We start from the raw sequence: 22,169 nt of genomic DNA, 5'->3' as shown, positions 1-22,169 counted from the left end.
AACTTAACTTTAGGTTGCGAACTTCATTGCATCATGCGTGACAATATGCTTATATGTGCATTTTTTTTATTGACTTTTTTTAATTATTTTTTCTCTTATCAAACCCTTTTTATTTTTTTTAGAGTTGAGTCATAGATTTTTTTTTTTTAAAATTTGAGTCAACTCGGTTTTTTTATTCCCGTATACTATATAAGAGTCAACTTGTTTTGGTCATATCCAGAGTTCTAGAAAGATTTACGTGTCGTGAAACCTATGGATCTGTAGCCTCGAGTTTTATCTTTCACTTGGAGTTGGTTTCGTCCTAATCAGAGTCACAGATCAAAAGTTATAACCGATATACTACAGCCTGTCCAGTTTAGGTGTCTTTTTAACGTTACCTTTTTTATTTTATATTAAAAAAAAATCGTGTCAAGCTAGTCTTAGCCAAGTCCTTTAATCCGTTTCAACTCGTATAACATAGGATTATAGATTTTTTTATACCCATGAGTCTTAACTCTTCTAGAATTCTAGTCCTCTTCTTAGTTTCTTGTGATCGATTTTTTTTGCTAACCTTAACATGTGTTCTTTGTCTTTGATTGTGGTTGATCTTATTTATGACTAACGATTTCCAATGGACCGTTTTCACCTAGTAAATAGCATAAACATTAAAAATGGACAAAATTAATCAAGTTAGTTTGCCTTTTAGTCTTCCGTGCTATTTAGTCATTAGGTCCTTTGTTTTTCACAACGTCCTCATGTCTAGCCATGCGATCATACCACGAGTCTTAATATACTCACCTAATCACACATGTTGAGTCATTGCACACACTTTGTCTTATTTAGTAATGCACTATATTGTTTATGATCGTATACTAGGACCATGCATGCATCGTTTTCCGTCGTAATAGGAATGAGTTGAGTATTTCTCATCAGTTTTCAAAATCGTTTCATACACTCTTCCTTTTCAATCCGAGTATTGAGTGAATGCATTAAGTGAGTTCTTCTTTACACAATATTTGAGTCTAAAATCACTAGGCAATAGTTGGAAGAATAAGGGGAAGGGGGACCATCACTCCTTCCTTCTTTCCTTCCAATCAAAGCATCAACAACAAGAAACTTTTTTCCTCAGCAGGCGGCAAGAAGTAACTCATAAACAGCCATGAAGACAAAGCACGATTCAAGATTCTCACCAAGATTTCATGTTTTCTTCTTTTGTTTCAAACCGTTCCCCCTAAAAAGTCTAGCATAGGTTCTCCTTATCCATGTGTCTATGCGTTACATTTCTTACCTTCTTCATAAATGAGCATCTCTTTCTTACATTCGATCATGTGATTAAAAGAAAAAAAATCAATTACCGAACTAAACACAAGGTACACCAATGATTTCAGGCACCTTTGCAACCCTGTCATTCCTTGTTAATCGTTCAATCACATTCCATTTCTTCATCAACCACTTTGAGCCTCGTCTAACGTTTGGCCCTCATTTTTTCAACCCACATTCACTTAACCTTGGGATTGGAAGATGTGTAATTGTATAACATTCAAAAGGCAAGTTAAAAAAAAAAAAAAAAAAAAAAAAAACAACAACAACAACAACAATAAAACAATGTCTAAAGGTAAGTGTTCCAATGTCTTTGATATGAACACGTCTCAAATCGCGTCTCTCATCGAGTGCTTGGTACTGTAATCCCCGTATTTTTAAATATTTTATAAATGAAAATTTATTTTATTTATGATATTTATTTGTTATTTTTCATAATTTAATTTCAAAAGTTTCAAATTATTAATCTGGGTCGAAAATTATTTGAACAAATTATTTTATGCACCTTTATTCTACAATTTATGTCCAATCACACAAGCCTAACTGTAGGGAATAATTCAAGCCTTTAAATCCCACTAGCTCGAACCCCACTGTGATCATACACTAAAGTACGGTGGCGTCCAAAAGGGAAGAAGATAGAGCAAAAGAGTCGCCAACAAGTTTTTTAGGAATTTGTAAACCATTCACGAGGTGAAGGTTACACCCCTTAACGATCCAAGAGATCGTCAACTCCATAAGGTCTAGAACCAAATAAGGGTTCGGGGATGAAGGTACAAATCCAACCTAAAAGAGATTGAATCTGCCCTAATAATAGGTCTCTACTTTATTCTGATCGTATTCATGTGCGTTTTCTGATTAACATACAATCAATAGGATTAACCCTAAACCTGTTTATCTATGTTGGTTGAATATTAATGCACAAATAAACTATTATTGGCGATCACTTGAAATTATAATCAAATTAACCCTAAACAAGATTATTAATTATCTTATTAAGCATGATTACAAGTACAAATTCCCTTTAAACATGCAATAAAAGGCGTGATCAAGCAATAAAAATAAATAAGCAAGCAACATAATAATAAATATCATCATAAATAATAATCATAAAAGTAATCATCATAATAAAATAATAATAATCATCAAAATAATAATAATCATCATGAATAATCATCATCGAAATAACAATAATAATAATATTCATAATCATCATAAATTATAACAATTATAATCACAATCATGTTCATGTTAAAGCATGATAAAAATAGCAAGATCCTAGGCATGATACTAACAAGATTAATAACAAACCCTAGCATGTCACTAAGCAATAAAAATCAAATCTTTAGCCCTAACATGATACTAACATGAATAAATATTAGGAAGAAATTAGGAAGCATCATAACAATCATATTTAATATTAAAATTACCCTAGACATGATACCAGGAATATCATAATAACAATATAAACATGATTTCTACATCATAATATCAATAAAAACCATTAAAGTACTTACTTTGATGCTTCATACCTCTTTCTAATAACAAAATACACACGTTAGTAACTTCAAGGAAAATAATAAACAAACAATTAAATTAAATAATTGAAAGAGAGATTTGAGACCAAACCCTCAGAAATTAAAACCTTTCACGTCTAGGGCGAAGGCAACTTCGAATATGGCTAGGTGTTTCTAGATCTTGTGAATGCGGAATTTTGTATATAAAAACAAAGTTTAGAGGAAAGATGAGTGAGGGATATGAATGAAAGAATGCTAATTAAAACTAATTGTTGAGGAAAACATGTGAATGAGGAGAATTGGTGAATGAATGGTGAATGATAGATGTATATGATGAATGAAAACGGAGTTTTTAAATACGATATTTATAGAGAAAATCAGCCAAAAAATATAATTTAACAAAACAGAGTCTGACACACGCAAACCAAGGTTGGCGCCAACCCTGGCTAGCTGGCGCCAGGCACCAATGGCTAGCGCCTGGCGCCAAGGCCAGGGGTTGGACGCCAGTCTTGATTTTAACGCGTTTTCGAAAATCCGATAAGTTTACCGTACTGGAGGATAAAATAATATAATTTCTTCGAAAATGCTATTTGATCTTGATTAAAACTCTAAAAAGTCAACAAAAGTCAATTTATCAATGCTTATTGAATTAGGAATGAAAAAAACCTTCTAGAGGAATCTAGAAGACTAAAACCATTCCTAATTGCATTAGGAATGATAAATCATATTAGGCCCTCCCCAAGATCATTGGGCCGTACATAAAGCTCAAACCGGGCCCAGTTTGGTAAATTAGCCATAACTTCCTCAATATTCATCGGAATTGGGCTTATAATATATCGTTGGAAAGGTCTTTGCAAGCCCCATCCAACTACACCACTATTGGACCCATATCATGGACCAACCAAACTGGATTGGCTGTTTTCTTAAAATAAAGCTTTCAAAAACAGAAAGAAGAAAAAAGAAATTAAAACTTTCCGCAACACTAGACCTTTCCACACTTTCGTTTCATTCGATTATGATTCGACGTGAAAGGTATTCATCACTGGGTTTGGTTTTGGGGAGACACAAATGGGTGTCTACACTAACCCATTTGTTTATTTAATTGACCCATTAGTTTTATGAGGCCCAATATTCCTATTTACCCTACAATTCTCTCCTATAAATACCCCATGAATCCCCAAAAATTTCCCACACAAAAAGGTTAGTCTTATTTTTTTTCTCCTTAGTTTTATTAATTTGTATGATTATAATTATTGATTTATGGATTTTGATTTTATTGTTTGAAATTAATTTAATTAGTATCAAGTTGTATTTTGATGATTAAAATTTATAATTTCAGATTTTATAAATGTCATAATTTTCAGATTTTGTAAATTTTATAACCTAGGGTTTTTAATTATTGAAAATCATGATTTTAAGGTTTTTATGAACAATTGATTTAGGGCTTTTATAGTAATGATGTTTTGAAATTTTGGTGATTATTACTAATGATTATTTTAACTTAATTCCTGATTATTTTGAACTCTTAAATTCGGGTTTTAATTTTTAGATTTCCATTCGTTAATATTAATCCCATTTTAATCCCGATCAGATTCCGAACTCATCCGATTTTGACAAAAATGTAGTGTTTTCCATGTGGAAACAACGTTTTAAGAAAGACTCACTACATGTGGTAGTGAGCACCACTATTTCGTGGCCAAATTCAGCTTCTAAATATGATTTTCGGACAGCTTTTGATTTTAACGAAGTTTTTTTATACTTAAAATATTATCCTTGAGTTTTATTGATAAAATTAATTATGTTTAAAGTTAATTAAGTATAAATATATGTTTTTATTGAAGTTTAAGTGCTGGAAATAGTTTCTAAGTACTACTTTTGATGTTTTATAAAGAGGGTTTAATCACCCATTAAAAAGGGAGATTATTAGGGGTTTTTAAATAATTTTCAGAATTTTTATTAAACTTTAAACTTGCTGTAATTTAATGTATAAGAGTGTATTTTAAGGTTTTTATGAAGAAAATTTAAAGAACTATATATAAGCCTTTAATTTTAACTAAAGGGAAGGTTTTAAAGTGTTGTTTGATTTGGATTTTGAAGGTCTTAAAGTAAGTTAGTATTGCTGTAAATTTGATTGATTGGGTATTGATTGAGATGTTACTGTTTGGTTTAGGAGAGGAGTTTATTGAAGGTGATTTCTAGTTTTAAAGTGGCCAACCGAATTGTTTACACAAGGTACGTAAAAGTTACGAAACCTTGCTTGTAGGTGCATGTATAAGGACGGTTCGAGAACTTAGTATCATGTATAGGATTGACTGGAGTAAATTGTTTGGTTATACATTGTGAATTTCAAATGATGTGCACTAGTTTATAAAGCAAGTATTATTTGTGCTCTAATTATGCAAGGTGCGCTTAAAGGCAAAGGTATGTGATTGGTGTAAAGATTAAATTATTACTCATTCATGATTATGCAAACAGGATGAGTAAAGGAGGAATTCAAGTCTTGTAAGACGAGGTTAAGGTTTAGGGGTGCCTTATGCACTCAAGGTGTTTATACACCGAGGTAGTAAAGGAATAATTAATAAATGTTGTTTGTCACTAATAAATCAAGAATTTAAATTGGGAATTTTCCATGTTTGATTGAATTTTGTTTGGAATGTTTGTATTGTAATGTATATGAATCATCACCAAGTCTAAACCTATAAATCACATAAAGTGCAAAACTCTGGATTGGTGCACATCTGGAGTAATGACAATCAGGGGTTGGGGTACATGGGGTATTAGCCGTGTACTTTTATCAAGGCCGTCTGATCTACGAGTCTCCTATTTCAAATATTTATCAAAACTAGGAGTTAGGTGAGATCTCATACTAACTACGGTCACGGAGTCGCGCCCGTGGTCGTTGGATGTTTATTGATGTTTCCGAAAGGAGGCATGGGGTTTTTCTTTTATTGATGTTCCAAATGGGACATGGGTTGGACAACCTTGTCTATTGCTAAATCCAATGAAATAAATAAATAAGTTAGTTAATATTAACTAGTGAAGTCTTAATAAATTTGATGGTTGAGTCATGTGTTGAGTCTATAATATAATGATGCTTATGATTGATTATTAGTAGCTTGTTAGGGATTTCTTATTTTATTTCGCAGCTTGCATGTACTCACCTTTGCTGATTGCGTGCTTTGTGTGTCTTTCTTTGGCCATGGCCTTCGCCTTTCAATGACCCTGTGACGATCCAATTTTTACACTTGTAATATTGGGGAGCAGATTAACCACAGGTTCTTACATACACAACATTTGCATCAGGGTTGTGGGATTTTGAGTAGAGAGTTGGTTATTATTCGCAGTTTATTTCTTTTCATATGTTTGAATTTATTTAAACTCTGATTTTATTTATTTACTACTTTTGTGGGGTTTTGAATAAGGGCCTTAATGGTTCCAAGTTGTATCACTTAATTTGATTTTGGTTATTGGTTTTAAAACTTATTTATAGCTGATTTAGTTTTTTCGCTGCTAATATCTGATATGGCCTTAACGTTTGAACATGTGGCGGTAGCACGACAGTAATTCTCTTGGATTTTGTTCAGGGTATTTACAGGTTTTAAGAGAGAATTAATGGGGTGTTACAAAGTGGTATCAGAGCTTGGTTCTTTTTAATTACCACTAAAGTCAATTTAAAGTTTTTGGGCGCCTATTTTTTTTAAATCTAACGATTTTGGATTTAAGTACTTGATTTAAAGTTAAAATTTTGTTTTTGAAAATTATTTTATTTAAAATTAATTAATTTAGCATTTATTTAAAATAATAAGTATGTATTTATACATATAATTAAATTAGTGTGTTGTATAAATATTTTAAAATAAAATGAATTTGAATATTCATTATACTCTTTCAACTTAGTTACTATTTGTGTCATTTTATCGGTGAGTTTTGGGTAGTCTTAGGATGGGCATATAAGTTGATGAATTCTTTTTTTTATGTGCATTGTATTCAATTTTTGTGTTATTTAATGTTGAATGAAATGATTTATGCAAGGGATTTAAATTATATATGTAGTATATGGGATGATTTGTGCAATGTAATCTCTATGAGTGATCATTATGGGGTATGTGAAGCATGTAATTATGTGAGTTTGATTTATGGTTATTTAATGATGATATTTATTGTTTTGGGGGTTATTAATAGGATATTTCTTTCTTTAATTTGACTAACCTCCAAACCTTACACCTAATGAGAGTTTATTTTACTTGAAGAATGGATGAAACATGTTGTGATAATGAAATACTGAATTGAGTTATGAAACATGTTTTGGGGGTTAGACTTGGGGGCTTGAACCCACATCATTTAGCCTACCTAGCCTAAAGAGTCATCCTCTTTAACTCTTCTCACATCTCTTTCCATCGCCATAACCCTTGCAGCCTACCTTAGTATCACATTCACACACTTCACTCATACATCCATATCCATATCAAACATCCTTCCCTTTAAGATCCCTTTATCATGAAATCTTGTTTCAATACCGTGCATGTTTCATCATATTTAAAGACAACTTCATTAGAAAAAACATTGTATACTTGCTTAGCTTCCTGACCTGAGCAATATTCATTGTTTCATGCATCGCATAATGTGCTGAGAAACATTTATATATCAATGATTTTTAATCATACAAAGCATATCGTGCTTAGCTCCTTGACCGAAGCAACGTTCACTATGCAATAATCACTTCATCTGTATACGTGCTTAGCTTCCAGACCTAAGTGACGTTCAAAATCGTTTCTTCACACCATAAATGATTCTTAGCTCCATGACCTAAGTTCATTCATCTATCGTGTCACATGATGTAATTGTCCTTAGCCTCCTGGCCTAAGAACATGCATACATTACTTTCAAGAAAAGCAATTCAATCCATGCGATTCATTTTGTCTTGCTCAACGAGGAAGTTCAAAACTTCTTTCCTTTTTTTGCGTCTTTTCTTTTGGGGAAGTTTAAAAAAAAAAACTTTTACAAAATTTTCTCATCGAGGGAAGTTCGAAAATAAAAGTTCAGGTTTCACATCTTTCTTTTTTGGGAGAAAGTCGGTACCCTCCACTCATGACAAAAATTGACGGAAAATTTTTGCTTTTGCATCTTTGTTTGCTTGTGTCTGCACACACACATATACACACACACACACACACACTCACAAGTCATACACATGTCATGTCACATCAAGTCAAACTTGGTCAAGTCAGTGGTCAAGTCAATCACAATATATACGAGTCCATTGGAAAATTTATTTTTGCAGGTCTCATCTACAGCCCACGTCCGAGGACAAGTGAACCAACTACAACCCACGTCCGGAGACAAGCGGACTATCTACAGCCCATGTCCGGGGACAAGCGGACCATCTACAACCCACGTCCAGGGACAAACGGACCATTTACAGCCCACGTCCGGGGACAAGCGGACCATTTACAACCAGCCCACGTCCGGGGATAAGCGGACCATCTACAGCCCACGTTCGGGGGACAATTGGACCATCTACAGCCCACGTTCAGGGACAAGCGAACCATCTGCAGCCCACGTTCGGGGACAATCGAACCACCATCATTTCATGACGCAAGGTTCTCGATACAAAGAGACTTGCAATCTCATCATCTGTCGACTTTCCTCAAGCATGGAAAGCATTATCGGTGGATTTCTTCAAGCATAGAAAAACGCCAAAATCATATGTCGACTTTCCTCAAGCATGGAAAGTGTCATCCGGTAGGTTTCTTCAGGCTTAGAAAACTACCAAACTCATCTGTCGGCTTTCCTCAAGCATGGAAAGCGTTTCAACAAACGTCATCCGGTGGATTCTTTCAAGCATAGGAAGCTGCCAAATTCATTTGCCACCGATACACTGAAGCCAGATACGTATTCTATCCTTTTACTTTTTTATCTGTGGAATTTATTTTTCTGCAGGTATCGGTGTATACAGAGTGATTTAGGATCGCAGAACGTCTTAAATCATTCTCTGTCCCTATCGACTACTTTGACTATCGTTTTCGAAACTGACGTTTCTACAAACTCGGTCAAAGTGGGGCTTCTGTAGACACCTAAAAATGTCTCCCCAAATCCAAACCCGATGATGAACAACCTTTCACCGCCATTATTGGTCGGGTTGAGTATTTAATCTTCAAGTGCTTAAATCCATATTCAATCCCAATATATTTCATAAACCAACCCAACTCCTATCCCATTTCCCCAAACCATAACTTATTTTTCTCTTTTCATGCCTTTAAACCACAAATAATTCATTTCGTGTCCTTTAAAATCATTCATTTCGTGTCCTTTTTATAAAATGTTTAATCCATTTTATTTTGGTCCATAATCTGGGTCCATTGATTTAACATTTGGATTTAGCTTTAAAAGATATTTCCAACGATATATTATAAGCCCAAATCCGAGTTATAACGAATAAGTTATGGCCAAAATATTACACTGAGCCCAAACCGAACCTAAGCCCACCTTACCTACGACCCAATGATCATGTGGAGGGTCCAAATTTCCTAATCAAATTAGTATTAATTAGAAACTTCTATAAGTTTCTAAAATATCTTAATTATCTGTTTTGAAAAGATAAGATTAAAGAGTTTGAAATTGAATAAAACTTTTCTTTTTGAAAATCCTATTTCTATCCGAATTGAAAGATGTTCAAAGATAGACAGATATTATTTTATTGACTCATATTTTTTATCCAAATTTTGTATGGTTGGATAGCCCTTGAAATTATCTTTCCAATGATATATTATAATATCAATTCCGAGCTATAACGAAAAAGATATGAATAAAATGTCAAACTCTATCCAAAGCTGACACCGTCTCACTATTTCGGCCATATCTTTTTTTCTATAAAATATTTTAATCTGATTCTAATTGGGTTAGAAATAAGACTTCAATATATTTCCAAAGATATCTTATTCATCTTATTTCGATTTCTAGATCAAAAGATATGATAAAAACAAAAACCGAAAATTTGCTGTCTATCGCAAGAGTTTTAATCCGATTCGAACTCGATCTTTTCTTTCTTCGACCCCTCTTTTTTCTCTATAAATAGAGCTCATATCTTCCCTTTTTCAAGGATCAACAAGTTTGATCATCAAATAATTCTTTTCTCCCTCTTTATCCTAAACACTAGCCACCCTATTCTATCATTTCTTCCTTAAGCACTCCAAGGAGTCCATACAATACCCAAAGTTCTATACTTAAACCAAGGCGTGAAACGTATAATTGACTGAGGGTTTGGACCAAATCAAATCTATATTCATTTAATTTAATTTCCATTTGATTTATATTTTTATTGAAGTTACTAACAATTTATTCATGATGTAGCAATTAAAAGGAACGCGCGGAATGTGAGTACTTAATTAATTTAATTACTTATTATTTTTATATTGCTAGTATCATGATTAGGTTTATTTATTATTCGATTTGACTAATGATATTATTGTTAAATTGCTTCCAATATTAATGTTTATTCTATTATTTTTATGATCACCATATTGCATGTTTAAAGGGAATATGTTATTGAAAATCACGACTAATAAGATAATTTGGACAACCGATTTAGGTTCCTTTTAATCTTGTTGCTTAATTCAAGTGATCACAAATATTTTAGAATTATATGTTGCATTAATACTCAACCAATTTAGCCTAATAATATTTTGGAGCAAATTGAATATTTTGTTTGTGTAGGTGTCGCTTCGAAGTGCGCCTACGTTAAAGCATGTTGTGAATATGCTTGGCACTCATAGGAAGTGGGAATTGACAAAATACGATTAGGGACAAGGAAAGTAGGGAGCCGCCAACAAGTTTTTAAGGAACTTGTAAACCGTTCACGGATCATAAAAAGGCAACCACGATAAAGGGAAAACGAACGCAACAACGATTGACCCGTGAAGGTTACACCCCATTCATAATCCATGAGATTACTAACTCCATATGGTTCGGAACCACGAAAGGAGGATCGGGGATGATGGTACGAAGTGAGTCATGGAGTCACATTCGCCCGTATTGACCTCTACTCGATTCTTATAGTGAAAAATGATTCCTGCGATCTCAAAGGCATACAAACAAAGATTCAATTTGCTCCAATCTATTATGAAGCTAAATTGGTTGAACATTAATGCAACATATTATTCTAAAATATTACAAGATTAAAAAGGAACCTAAACCGGTTGTCCAAATTATCTTATTAGGCGTGATTTTCAATTACATATTTCCTTTAAACATGCAATATGGTGATCAATAAATATAATAAAATAAACATTAACATTGGAAGCAATTTAACCATAAATTGTTAGTCAAATTAAATAATAATAATAATAACCCTAATCATGAAAAATACGGGTAATTAAGTGATTAATTACTCACTTTCTGCGTTTCCTTGAATTGCTACATCATGAATAAACTGTTAGTAACTTTAGCAAAAATATAAATAAAATGGAAATTAAATTAAATTAAAAGTAGAGTTGATTTTGTACAAACCCTCAGTCAATTATACCTTTCACGCCTTGGTTTAAGTATAGAACTTTGGGTATTGTATGAACTCCTTGGAGTTCTTAATTAGGGGAAGTATTATGAGAGAATAGGGTGGCTAGTGTTTAGGGTAAAGAGGGCGATGAGAATGATTTGGTGATCAACTTGTTGATGATTGAAAAAGGGGTGATATGACCTCTATTTATAGAATAAAAAAGAAGGGTCGAAGAATTAAGATAAGATCCGAATTAAATCGGAATAAAACTTGATAGACAGCAGTTTTTACAGTTTTTGTTTTTATCATATCTTTTGATCCAGAAATCAAATTCATATGAATAATATGTTGTTGGAAAACTCTTGAATTCTAATTTCTAACCCAATTAAAATCAGATTAAAATATTTTGTATAACAAAATATATAGCCGAAATAGTGATACGGTGTCAGTTTTGGATAGAGTTTGACATTTTATTTATATCTTTTCCGTTATAGCTCGGAATTGATATTATAATATATCATTGGAAAGATAATTTCAAGGGTTATCCAATAATATAAAGTTCAGATAAAAATTATGAGGAACGAAATTCATATCTGTCTATCTTTGAATGTCTTTTAATTCGGATAAAATTAGGACTTTAAGAAAAGGAGTTTTATTCAATTTCAAACTCTTTAATCTTATCTTTTCAAAAATGAATAATTAAGATGTTTTAGAAACTTGTAGAAGATACTAATTAATCCTAATTGGTTTAGGAATTGGATTAAATCATTTGGACCCTCTACATGATCATTGGGTTGTAGGTAAGGTGGGCTTAGGTTCGGTTTGGGCTCATTTTAATATTTTGGCCATAACTTATTCGTTATAACTCGGATTTGGGCTTATAATATATCGTTGGAAAGATCTTTTAAAGCCCTATCCAACTATTTAATCATTGGACTCATATTATGGACCAAAATATTTTGGATTAAACGTTTTTATAAAAAGGACACGAAATGAATGATTTTGGGTTTAAAGGCACGAAAAGAGAAAAATAAGTTATAGTTTGGGGAAATGGGCTAGAAGTTGGGTTGTTTTATGAAATGGAAATATGGATTTAAGCACTCTAAGATTAAATACTCAACCCGACCTATAATGGCAGTGAAAGGTTGTTCATCACCGGGTTTGGTTTTGGGGAGACATTTTTAGTTGTCTAAAAAAGTCCCCACTTTGACCGAGTTTGTAGAAACGTCAGTTTCGAAAACGATAGTCAAAGTAGCCGATAGGGACGGAGAATGATTTAAGACGTTCTGCGATCCTAAATCACTCTGTATACGCCGATATCTGCAGAAAAATATTAGTTCTACAGATAAAAGAGTAAAGGGATAGAATGCTTATCTGACACCAGTGTATCGGTGGCAAATGAGTTTGGTATTTTCCTATGCTTGAAGGAATTTACCGGATGATGTTTGTTGAAATGCTTTCCATGCTTGAGGAAAGCCGACAGATGAGTTTGGTAGCTTTCTAAGCCTGAAGAAACCTATCGGATGACACTTTTCATGCTTGAGGAAAGTCGACATATGATTTTGGCGTTTTTCTATGCTTGAAGAAATCCACCGATAATGCTTTCCATGCTTGAGGAAAGCCGACAAAGGATAGTCAAAGTAGCCGTAGGGACGGAGAATGATTTAAGACGTTGTGCGATCCAAATCACACTGTATACGCCGACACCTGTAGAAAAATGTTAATTCTACAGATAAAAGAGTAAATGGATAGAATGCTAATCTGACACCAGTGTATCGGTGTCAAATGAGTTTGGTATTTTCCTATGCTTGAAGGAATCCACCAGATGACGTTTGTTGAAATGCTTTCCATGGTTGAGGAAAGCGGGCAGATGAGTTTGGTAGCTTTCTAAGCCAGAAGAAACCTACCGGATGACACTTTCCATGCTTGAGGAAAGTCGACATATGATTTTGGCGTTTTTCTATGCATGAAGAAATCCACCGATAATGCTTTCCATGCTCGAGGAAACACGACAAAGGAATTTTGCGGTTTTCTATGGTTGAAGAAATCCATCGGATGATACTTTCCATGCATGAGGAAAGTCGACAGATGATGAGATTGCAAGTCTCTTTGTATCAAGAACCTTGCGTCGTGAAATGATGGTGGTTCGATTGTCCCCAAACGTGGGCTGTAGATGGTTCCCTTGTCCCCGAACGTGGGCTATAGATGATCCGCTTGTTCCCGGACGTGGGCTGTAGATGGTCCGCTTGTCCCCGGACGTGGGCTGTAAATGGTCTGCTTGTCCCCGGACGTGGGCTGTAGCTGGTCCGCTTGTCCCCGGACATGGGTTGTAGATGGTCTGCTTGTCTCTGGACGTGGGTTGTAGTTGGTTCGCTTGTCCCCGAACATGGGCTGTAGATGAGACCTGCAAAAAAAAATTTGTCAATGGACTCGTATATATTGTGATTGACTTAACCACTGACTTGACCAAGTTTTACTTGATGTGACATGACATGTGTATGACTTTTGAGTGTGTGTGTATATATGTGTATGTGTAGACACAAGCAAACGAAGATGCAAAAGCAAAAAATTTCCGTTAATTTTTGTCACGAGTGGAGGATACCAACTTTCTCTCGAAAAAGAAAGATATGAAAACTGAACTTTTATTTTCGAACTTCCCTCGATGAGAAAATTTTGAAAAAGTTTTTTTAAACTTCCCCAAAAGAAAAGACGCAGAAAAAAGGAAAGAAGTTTTGAACTTCCTCGTTGAGCAAGACAAAATGAATCGCATGGATTGGATTGCTTTTCTTGAAAGTAATTTATGCATGATACATGTCCTTAGGCCAGGAGGCTAAGGACAATTACATCATGTGACACGATGAATGAACTTAGATCATGGAGCTAAGCATCATTTATGGTGTAAAGAAACAATCTTGAACGTCACTTAGGTCTGGAAGCTAAGCACGTATACAGATGAAGTGATTATTGCATAATTAACGTTGCTTAGGTCAAGAAGCTAAGCACGATATGCTTTGTATGATTAAAAATCATCGATATATAAATGTTTCTCAGCACATTATGCGATGCATCAATATTGCTCAGGTCAGGAAGCTAAGCAAGTATACAATATTTCTTCTAATGAATGTTGTCTTTAAATATGATGAAACATGCATAGTAGAGAAACAAGATTTCATGATAAAGGGTTCCTAAAGAGAAGGATGATATGGATATGGATGTGTGAGTGAAGTGTGTGAATGTGATACTAAGGCTGGCTGCAAGGGTTATGGCGATGGAAAGAGATGTGAGAAGAGTCAAAGATGATGACTCTTTAGGCTAGGTAGGCTAAATGATGTGGGTTCAAGCCCCCAAGTCTAGCTGTATATGAGTAGGGGTAAGCATTGGATATTCTTTGACTCGATCATGCATGGATATGAATATGAATGTGGCCGCACCTCGATGTGAGGTTGCCTATGTATCCGTTTGGAATCAGGCCAACGTAGCTCTAACCGAACTTTGAACAAGTGTGTGTACACCTCAAAGAGGTCTTTCAAGGGTTGTAATGTGGATAAGCTGAAGGTTTAAAGAAGAAAGGGGTAAAAGGCTCAAGACCCGAGAGAAGCACCCAAGATATGCAATTATGTATTAGACTTTGCAAGTTTTATTTTTCTGATATTTTTTTTTGAATTTCTTTTTTTTTTTTCTCTTTTCCATTCTTGTGAATCAATGTAGGCAATCTCAGATCATGCGGTCCATCACTCACTTAGCATTCATGTTTCTCAGGCACGGTACCAAGCACTTGATGAGAGACGCAATTTGAGACATGTTCATATCGGAGACATTGGAACACTTGCCTTTAGACATTATTTTTTTTTTTTAATTTACTTATTCTTTTCCCTTTTTTTTTTAATTTGAACATGCTTTCTGATTGTTACACAAATTGCACATCTTCCCATCCCAGGGTTAAGTGAATGTGGGTTGAATAAATAAGGTCAATCGTTAGACGAGGCTCAAAGTGGTTGACGAAGAAATGGATATGTGATTAAATGGTTAATAGGAAATGACAGGGTTCCAAAGGTGCCTCAAGTCATTGGTGTATCTTGTATTTAGTTCGGCAAATTTTTTTATTTTTGCTAATTACGTGATCGAATGTAAGAAAGAGATGCTCATTTATGAAGAAGGTAAGAAATGTGACACATAGACACATGGATAAGGAGAGCCTATGCTAGACTTTTTAAGGGGAGGGTTTGAAACAAAAGAAGAAGAAAACATGAAACTTGCATCGTGCTTTGTCTTCATGATTGTTTATGAGTTACTTCTTGCCGCCTGGTGAGGAAAAAAGTTTCTTGTTGTTGATGTTTTGATTGGAAGGAAAGAAGGAAGGAGTGATGTTTCCCTTATTCTTCCAACTATTGCCTAGTGATTTTAGAGTCAAGTATTGTGTAAGGATGAACTCACTTAATGCATTCACTCAATACTCGAATTGGAATGGAAGAGTGTATGAAACAATTTTGAAAACTGATGGGAAATACTCCACTCATTCCTATTACGACGGAAAGCGATGCATGCATGGTCCTGGTATACGATCATAAACAATATAGTGCATTACTCGAAGACAAAGTGTGTGCAATGACTCAACATGTGTGATTAGTTGAGTTTATTAAGACTCGTGGTATGACCGCATGGCTAGACATGAGGACGTTGTGAAAAACAAAGGACCCAATGACCAAATATCATGGAAGACTAAAAGACAAACTAACTTGATTAATTTTGTCCAATTTTAATGGGATCAACCACAATCAAAGACAATAAACACATGTTAAGGTTAACACAAAAATCGATCACAAGAAACTAGGAAGAGGACTAGAATTCTAGAGAGTTATGACTCATGGGTATAAAAAAAAATTAAAAAAAAAACTATAGTCCTATGTTATACGAGTTGACACGGATTAAAGGACTTGGCTAAGACTAGCTTGACATGATTTTTTTTTTTAAAAAAATAAAATAAAATAAAAAAGGTAACGTTAAAAAGACACCTAAACTGGACAGGTTGTAGTATATCGGTTATAACTTTTGATCTGTGATTCTAGTTAGGACGAAACCAGCTCCAAATGAAAGATAAAACTCGGGGCTACAGATCCATAGGTTGTACGCCACGTAAATCTTTATAGAACTCCGGATATAACCAAAACTATTTGACTCCTGTGCAGTATACGGGAATAAAAATCCGGGTGACTCAAAAATTAAAAAAAATCTATGACTCGACTCTAAATAAATAAAAAAATAAATAAAAAGGGTTTAATAAAAAAATAAATAAAAAAAAAATCAATAAAAAAATGCACATATAAGCACATCGTCACGAATGATGCAATGAAGTTCGCAACCTAGAGTCAAGATCTATGTTCCACTATGGTCAAGCTTTTGGGTGTCAAAGGGTACCATGGTTAAGAGTTTGGACACGTTAGCAAGGCAGCCTCCCTTGAGGGTGTATGCCAACGGGCGGCTCCGCGAGTTCGTGATGAAATCGAACTCGACTCCATGGTTTGGGTGGATTTAAAAACTCGGATGAACCCTTATTGTCATGAACGTTTTCGGGTTGATAGAGCTTAAATCCCCCGGGCTAGCCACATACGTAGAACACGTACTATTTTGGCAAAATAGGTGACCTAAAATGCATATGCATATGTGACAATGCCAATTAAATCGCAGGAATACAACTCATGAATCTTTCAAGTCTCATCCACTCATCTCAATTAAATACCGATCACTCAAATCGATAAATAACAAAGAATCCTCCCCACTGGAGTCGCCAAATTGTAGGAGTCCTTCGAAGTGCGCCTACGTTAAGGATGTTGTGCATATGCTTGGCACTCTTAGGAAGTAGGAATTGACATATACGATTAGGGACAAGAAAAGTAGGGAGCCGCCAACAAGTTTTTAAGGAACTTGTAAACCGTTCACGGATCATTTAAGGCAACCACGAATAAGGGACAACGAAGGCAACAACGATTGACCCGTGAAGGTTACACCCCATTCATAATCCATGAGATTACTAACTCCATATGGTTCGGAACCACAAAAGGAGGATCGGGGATGATGGTACGAAGTGAGTCATGGAGTCACATTCGCTCGTATTGGCCTCTACTCGATTCTTATAGTGAAAAGCATTCCTGCGATCTCAAAGGCATACAAACAAAATATTCAATTTGCTCCAAACTATTATTAGCTAAATTGATTGAATATTAATGCAACACATAAATCTAAAATATTAGTGGTCACTTAAATTAATAACAAGATTAAAAAGGAACCTAAAAACCGGTTGTCCAAATGATCTTATTAGGCGTGATTTTCAATTACATATTCCCTTTAAACATGCAATATGGTGATCAATAAATATAATAAAATAAACATTAACATTGGAAGCAATTTAACCATAAATTGTTAGTAAAATTAAATAATAATAATAACCCTAATCATGATACTAGCAACAAGAATAAAAATACAAGTAATTAAGTGATTAATTACTCACTTTCTGCGTTTCCTTGAATTGCTACATCATGAATAAACTGTTAGTAACTTTAGCAAAAATGTAAATAAAATGGAAATTAAATAAAATTAAAAGTAGAGTTGATTTTGTACAAACCCTCACTCAATTATACCTTTCACGCCTTGGTTTAAGTATAGAATTTTGGGTATTGTATGAACTACTTGGAGTGCTTAATTAGGGGAAGTATTATGAGAAAATAGGATGGCTAGTGTTTAGGCTAAAGAGGGTGAAGAGAATGATTTGGTGATCAAGCTTGTTGATGATTGAAAAAGGGGTGATATGACCTCTATTTATAGAGAAAAAAAGAAGGGTCGAAGAATTAAGTTAAGATCCGAATTAAATCGGAATAAAACTCGATAGACACTAGTTTTTACGGGTTTTGTTTTTATCATATCTTTTGATCCAAAAATCGGAATAAGATGAATAAGATGTAGTTGGAAAGCTCTTGAAGTCTAATTTCTAACCCAATTAAACTCAGATTAAAATATTTTGTATAACAAAATATATAGCCGAAATAGTGATATGGTGTCAGTTTTGAATAGAGTTTGACATTTTATTAATATCTTTTCCGTTCTAGCTCGGAATTGATATTATAATATATCATGGAAAGATAATTTCAAGGGATAGCCAACCATATAAAATTTAGATAAAAACTATGAGGAAAGAATTCATATCTGTCTATCTTTGAATGTCTTTTAATTCGGATAAAATTAGGACTTTAAAAAAAAGGAGTTTTATTCAATTTCAAACTCTTTAATCTTATCTTTTCAAAAATGAATAATTAAGATCTTTTAGATACTTATAGAAGCTACTAATTAATCCTAATTGGCAGTTTGAATAAGACAATAGTCACATTAATCACCCCATAATTATAATAATGTCCCATCACTTGCACAACAAGGTCAGATAAGTCTAATGTCTGATGTGTACAGAACAAGAAAAGGAAAAATCAAAATAAAACAAATGAACAAGAACTATCATTCTTATGTTCAGGGAAAGAGAAAGAAAAGGATATCATCATTGTTTTAAATGCCTCAGACTTGTATTTTCACTTCTACAGTTCTAACTTCATCATTAGAATATCTTTTCCAATGAATATATGTTGTATAAACACATATAGCATGAACAACAGAGAGATTTACCAGGGGGGTTTGGCGATAAAAGAGATGACACGATTCATGAAATTGCCCAAATTATCAGCAAGCTCGCCATTAAGTTTTACTTGCAAATCGTCCCAAGAAAAATTTGAGTCGGATGACTGAAAATGTAATATATCAGTAGTATAATTAGAAAATGATAGGAAGTTCTAACAAGTATTTACTGACACATGTCCAAGCCTGAATGCAGAGTTTCAGGGGGAGGGGGGCAAGGAAATAAAAGACAGGGTATATTCGTCAAATTAATCTATATACTTCTACAGGTATATTCGTGTCTTTCACTTCATCACCAAAAACACCAATACCCCTGATCTTGGAAAATTTTCCTGGAAAAAGCATTTGTAAGAAAACAATAATAGATAATTGGTTCTGAATATAATTGTAGGGTATATAGATGGCAAATGACGCTTGCAAAAGCCGAGTAGCTACCTGCTTTGTATAACAGAAAATGAGTAGCATGTATTGAATGAGGAAGGGTCCAACTTTCCCCGGTGCCAATCAAGTATGGAGGGAAATGAACCTGAATCAAGGGTGACAACTTAAGCAATTATTAGCGCGAAAAGATCACTGGGAATGCATAATAAAAGAAGAAAAGGAGTGTAAAAACAAAACAATCACCGAATAAAAAGGAACATTGTCTTTTCCCATGAAAAGGTGTAGCTCCACATTATGTGGATTTTTCCACCACAATTCCCACTTAGATGTGTGACACTTTGTGATAGACAAATAACCAAGAGGAGCATCAAACCACACATACATCACCTGGTACAAGAAACAAGGAACAGTCAATCAGAAACCATACCAAAGCTAAGTGTATCCAGGCGCATACGGCCTATGTATTTTACATGCAGGCCATCAAATTTTGTACCACCGCTTTTTCTCATGTTTCCATTATTTACAAAAATACCATCTTATTTGTTATATAGGTACATAAGCCTTATACGCCGATACTTCTCCTACCAAAGCTAGGGTGTTCAAGTAAACAAACTTGAAATATTCACCTTGTCTTTAAATTTTTCAATAGGAACGGGAACTCCCCATTTAAGATCACGAGTAATGCACTTCGGAGGGATTTTGTTTTCTTTACCGACAAGTTTCTCAGTAATTTTCTTCGCCAGTTGATTTGAAAAGGTAAATCTTTCAGAAAGGGCACGCAGGTTGGGTTGCAGAGAACCTAGGTTTAAAAACAGATGGTCTGTGGAACGGAGTGTCAAGCTGGAATTCTGACATATCTTGCATACAGGGTTTAATAAATCTCGAGCATTGAAATATGCATTGCATTCCTCACATTGATCGCCTTTACAAGACACACGACACTCAGGACATAGACCTTCAACTAGACTATCCGCCAAGAATTTTAAGCAATTTTCACAATACAACTGGAAAAAAAAAACAAAAACCGAATGAGCAGAGTATTCAAAAGTCGTGTCTAAATATAAAATTTGAAATCAATAGAAAGTACTTGTTGAATTGTATGGTCCATCAAGAGATTATTATGAAAGAGTGAATTGAGGATCTGCTGAGAAACGGCAGTGTGTTCTGAGGAAGATGTTCGGCCAAAATGACCAAAGCTAATGTCGAACCACTGATAAATCTCCTTATGTAAGGGATGGTACTTGCCGCGGATCTCGCGGGGTGTGAGATTCTCGGAAGCAGCCCGAACCTCACTGGTTGTACCATACTTATCGTAACCGCCGATGAAGAGGACGTTGTAGCCCCTAAGACGACAAAACCTAGCAAATATATTAGCGCTCAATATGGCTGTTCAATTTCGGATATCCGATTCGATCCGATCCGAAAATTCGGATATCCGAAATTTTCGGATCGGAGAAATTGCGATCCGAATCCGATCCGAAATTTTCGGATATTCGGATTTTCGGATCGGATAGTCGGATATTTGGATCGGATAGTCGGATTTTCGGATCGGGTAGTTAAAATTTTCGGACAAAATCCGATCCGTATCCGATCCGAAAATCCGATATTTTTTTCGGATATCCGATCCGAAATATCCGAAACCTTAAAAACCGGATCGGATATCCGAAATTTCAAATCGGATTTTCGGATCGGATATTTCGGACCGGATATTTTTGAACACCCCTAGCGCTTAGGACTAAACCTACAATGTTTCCTAAATGAGGTACGTTGTTCACGTAAGGGAGCGCACTCGTCACCAACACGTTGCGTTGCCCTTCTACCGAAATCTTCTCCACAACAGCTGATCCAACAGAGAATTGTTCATCTTCTACTGGAAACTTCTCCATACCGACAGAAAATTAAGGTTTCCTTTATCTTGTTTATGTGCCTTTGATTCGATAACAAGAGAAACTTATATGGCTTTTCGGCTTTTTTTACTTACAACTAATAACTAAGGAAAAGAAATTAGAGCTTGATTAGGACTAGGGATAACTATTATCAATTTACGTTATTGGGTTAAAATTAAGATTAAAGGGATTTGGCTAAGATAAATGTTTTTGGGTTCCTAATAAAATGGTTTAGGTTTAGGTAAAGGAAAAATTGCGGAAAATAATACAACGTTTAGGCGGTTCTTTTTTAATAATACAACCTTTCGATTAAGTCTTAATAATATAACCTTTGGGAGTGTTGATTTTAAACAAGACAAAAAACTTGTAACCTGGTAAACAAGTCACTTTTGACATGTGTCGTTATGTAATTTGTCTAAACATTAAAATTTGAATTTTTTTATAAAAAAAAATTAATTTACAAAAAGTTATAATAAAACCCCCCTGCCTGTCCAGCCCCCTCCCCCGCTAGCCGCCGGTGACAAGCCCACCTCCCCCACCCCGAGCCTAGCTACCTGCTCGCCCATCCTTAATCTCCAACCACCAGCACCATCCTCGAACCTACTCTCTTCTTCACACATCATGCTCGCGCCCCGACATCACCATCAATCACAAATCTCAACAAATCAATGGCGGAGGGTTAAAATGTTTAAAATTGGTGGCAAATTGCTGAATGGGGATGGCTAATTGGCGATAATTGGGGGTAATTGGTGGCGTTGGTTGTAATTTGGTGCGTAATTGGGGACTTGGTGATGCGGGTGCGAGAAGAGGGGTGGAGTAGCAATGATTGCTGGGTTCGTGAGGTCGGTGTGCTGTGTGGGAGTTTTTGGTGATCTTGGTTGGTTGCGGTGGTCAGGAAAGGTGGAATGGGGGCTGTGGTGGTCA

General features: G+C 34.9%; 1 protein-coding gene across 1 annotated transcript; it reads right to left on the bottom strand.

Moving 5' to 3' along the window:
• Nucleotides 1-18,965: 18,965 nt before the first annotated feature.
• On the bottom strand, nt 18,966-21,245 carry LOC110682738 (methionine--tRNA ligase, cytoplasmic-like). Its single transcript, XM_021859062.1, has 7 exons — nt 21,080-21,245; nt 20,447-20,745; nt 19,986-20,363; nt 19,603-19,746; nt 19,414-19,504; nt 19,230-19,310; nt 18,966-19,114 (listed from the first exon to the last, which is right to left on the bottom strand). Exons 1-7 carry the CDS (start codon nt 21,243-21,245, stop codon nt 18,966-18,968), a joined length of 1,308 nt encoding a protein of 435 aa, XP_021714754.1.
• Between the last annotated feature and the right edge of the window lie 924 nt (nt 21,246-22,169).

The sequence above is a fragment of the Chenopodium quinoa genome, unplaced genomic scaffold (genome assembly GCF_001683475.1).
Source record: "Chenopodium quinoa cultivar QQ74 unplaced genomic scaffold, ASM168347v1, whole genome shotgun sequence".
Taxonomy (NCBI): domain Eukaryota; kingdom Viridiplantae; phylum Streptophyta; class Magnoliopsida; order Caryophyllales; family Amaranthaceae; genus Chenopodium; species Chenopodium quinoa.
Note: the sequence above shows the minus strand (reverse complement) of the source record. Positions and strands in the feature narration are given on the sequence as shown.

Excerpts from the sequence above, each read along its gene's own strand:
- LOC110682738 (XM_021859062.1), bottom strand. The coding sequence starts at position 21,245 with ATGGAGAAGTTTCCAGTAGAAGATGAACAATTCTCTGTTGGATCAGCT. Across the intron at positions 20,746-21,079 it reads TTTAGTCCTAAGCGCTAGGG|CCATATTGAGCGCTAATATA; the intron begins GTGTTCAAAAAT and ends GAAATTGAACAG. Across the intron at positions 19,505-19,602 it reads ACAATGTTCCTTTTTATTCG|GTTCATTTCCCTCCATACTT; the intron begins GTGATTGTTTTG and ends CCCTTGATTCAG.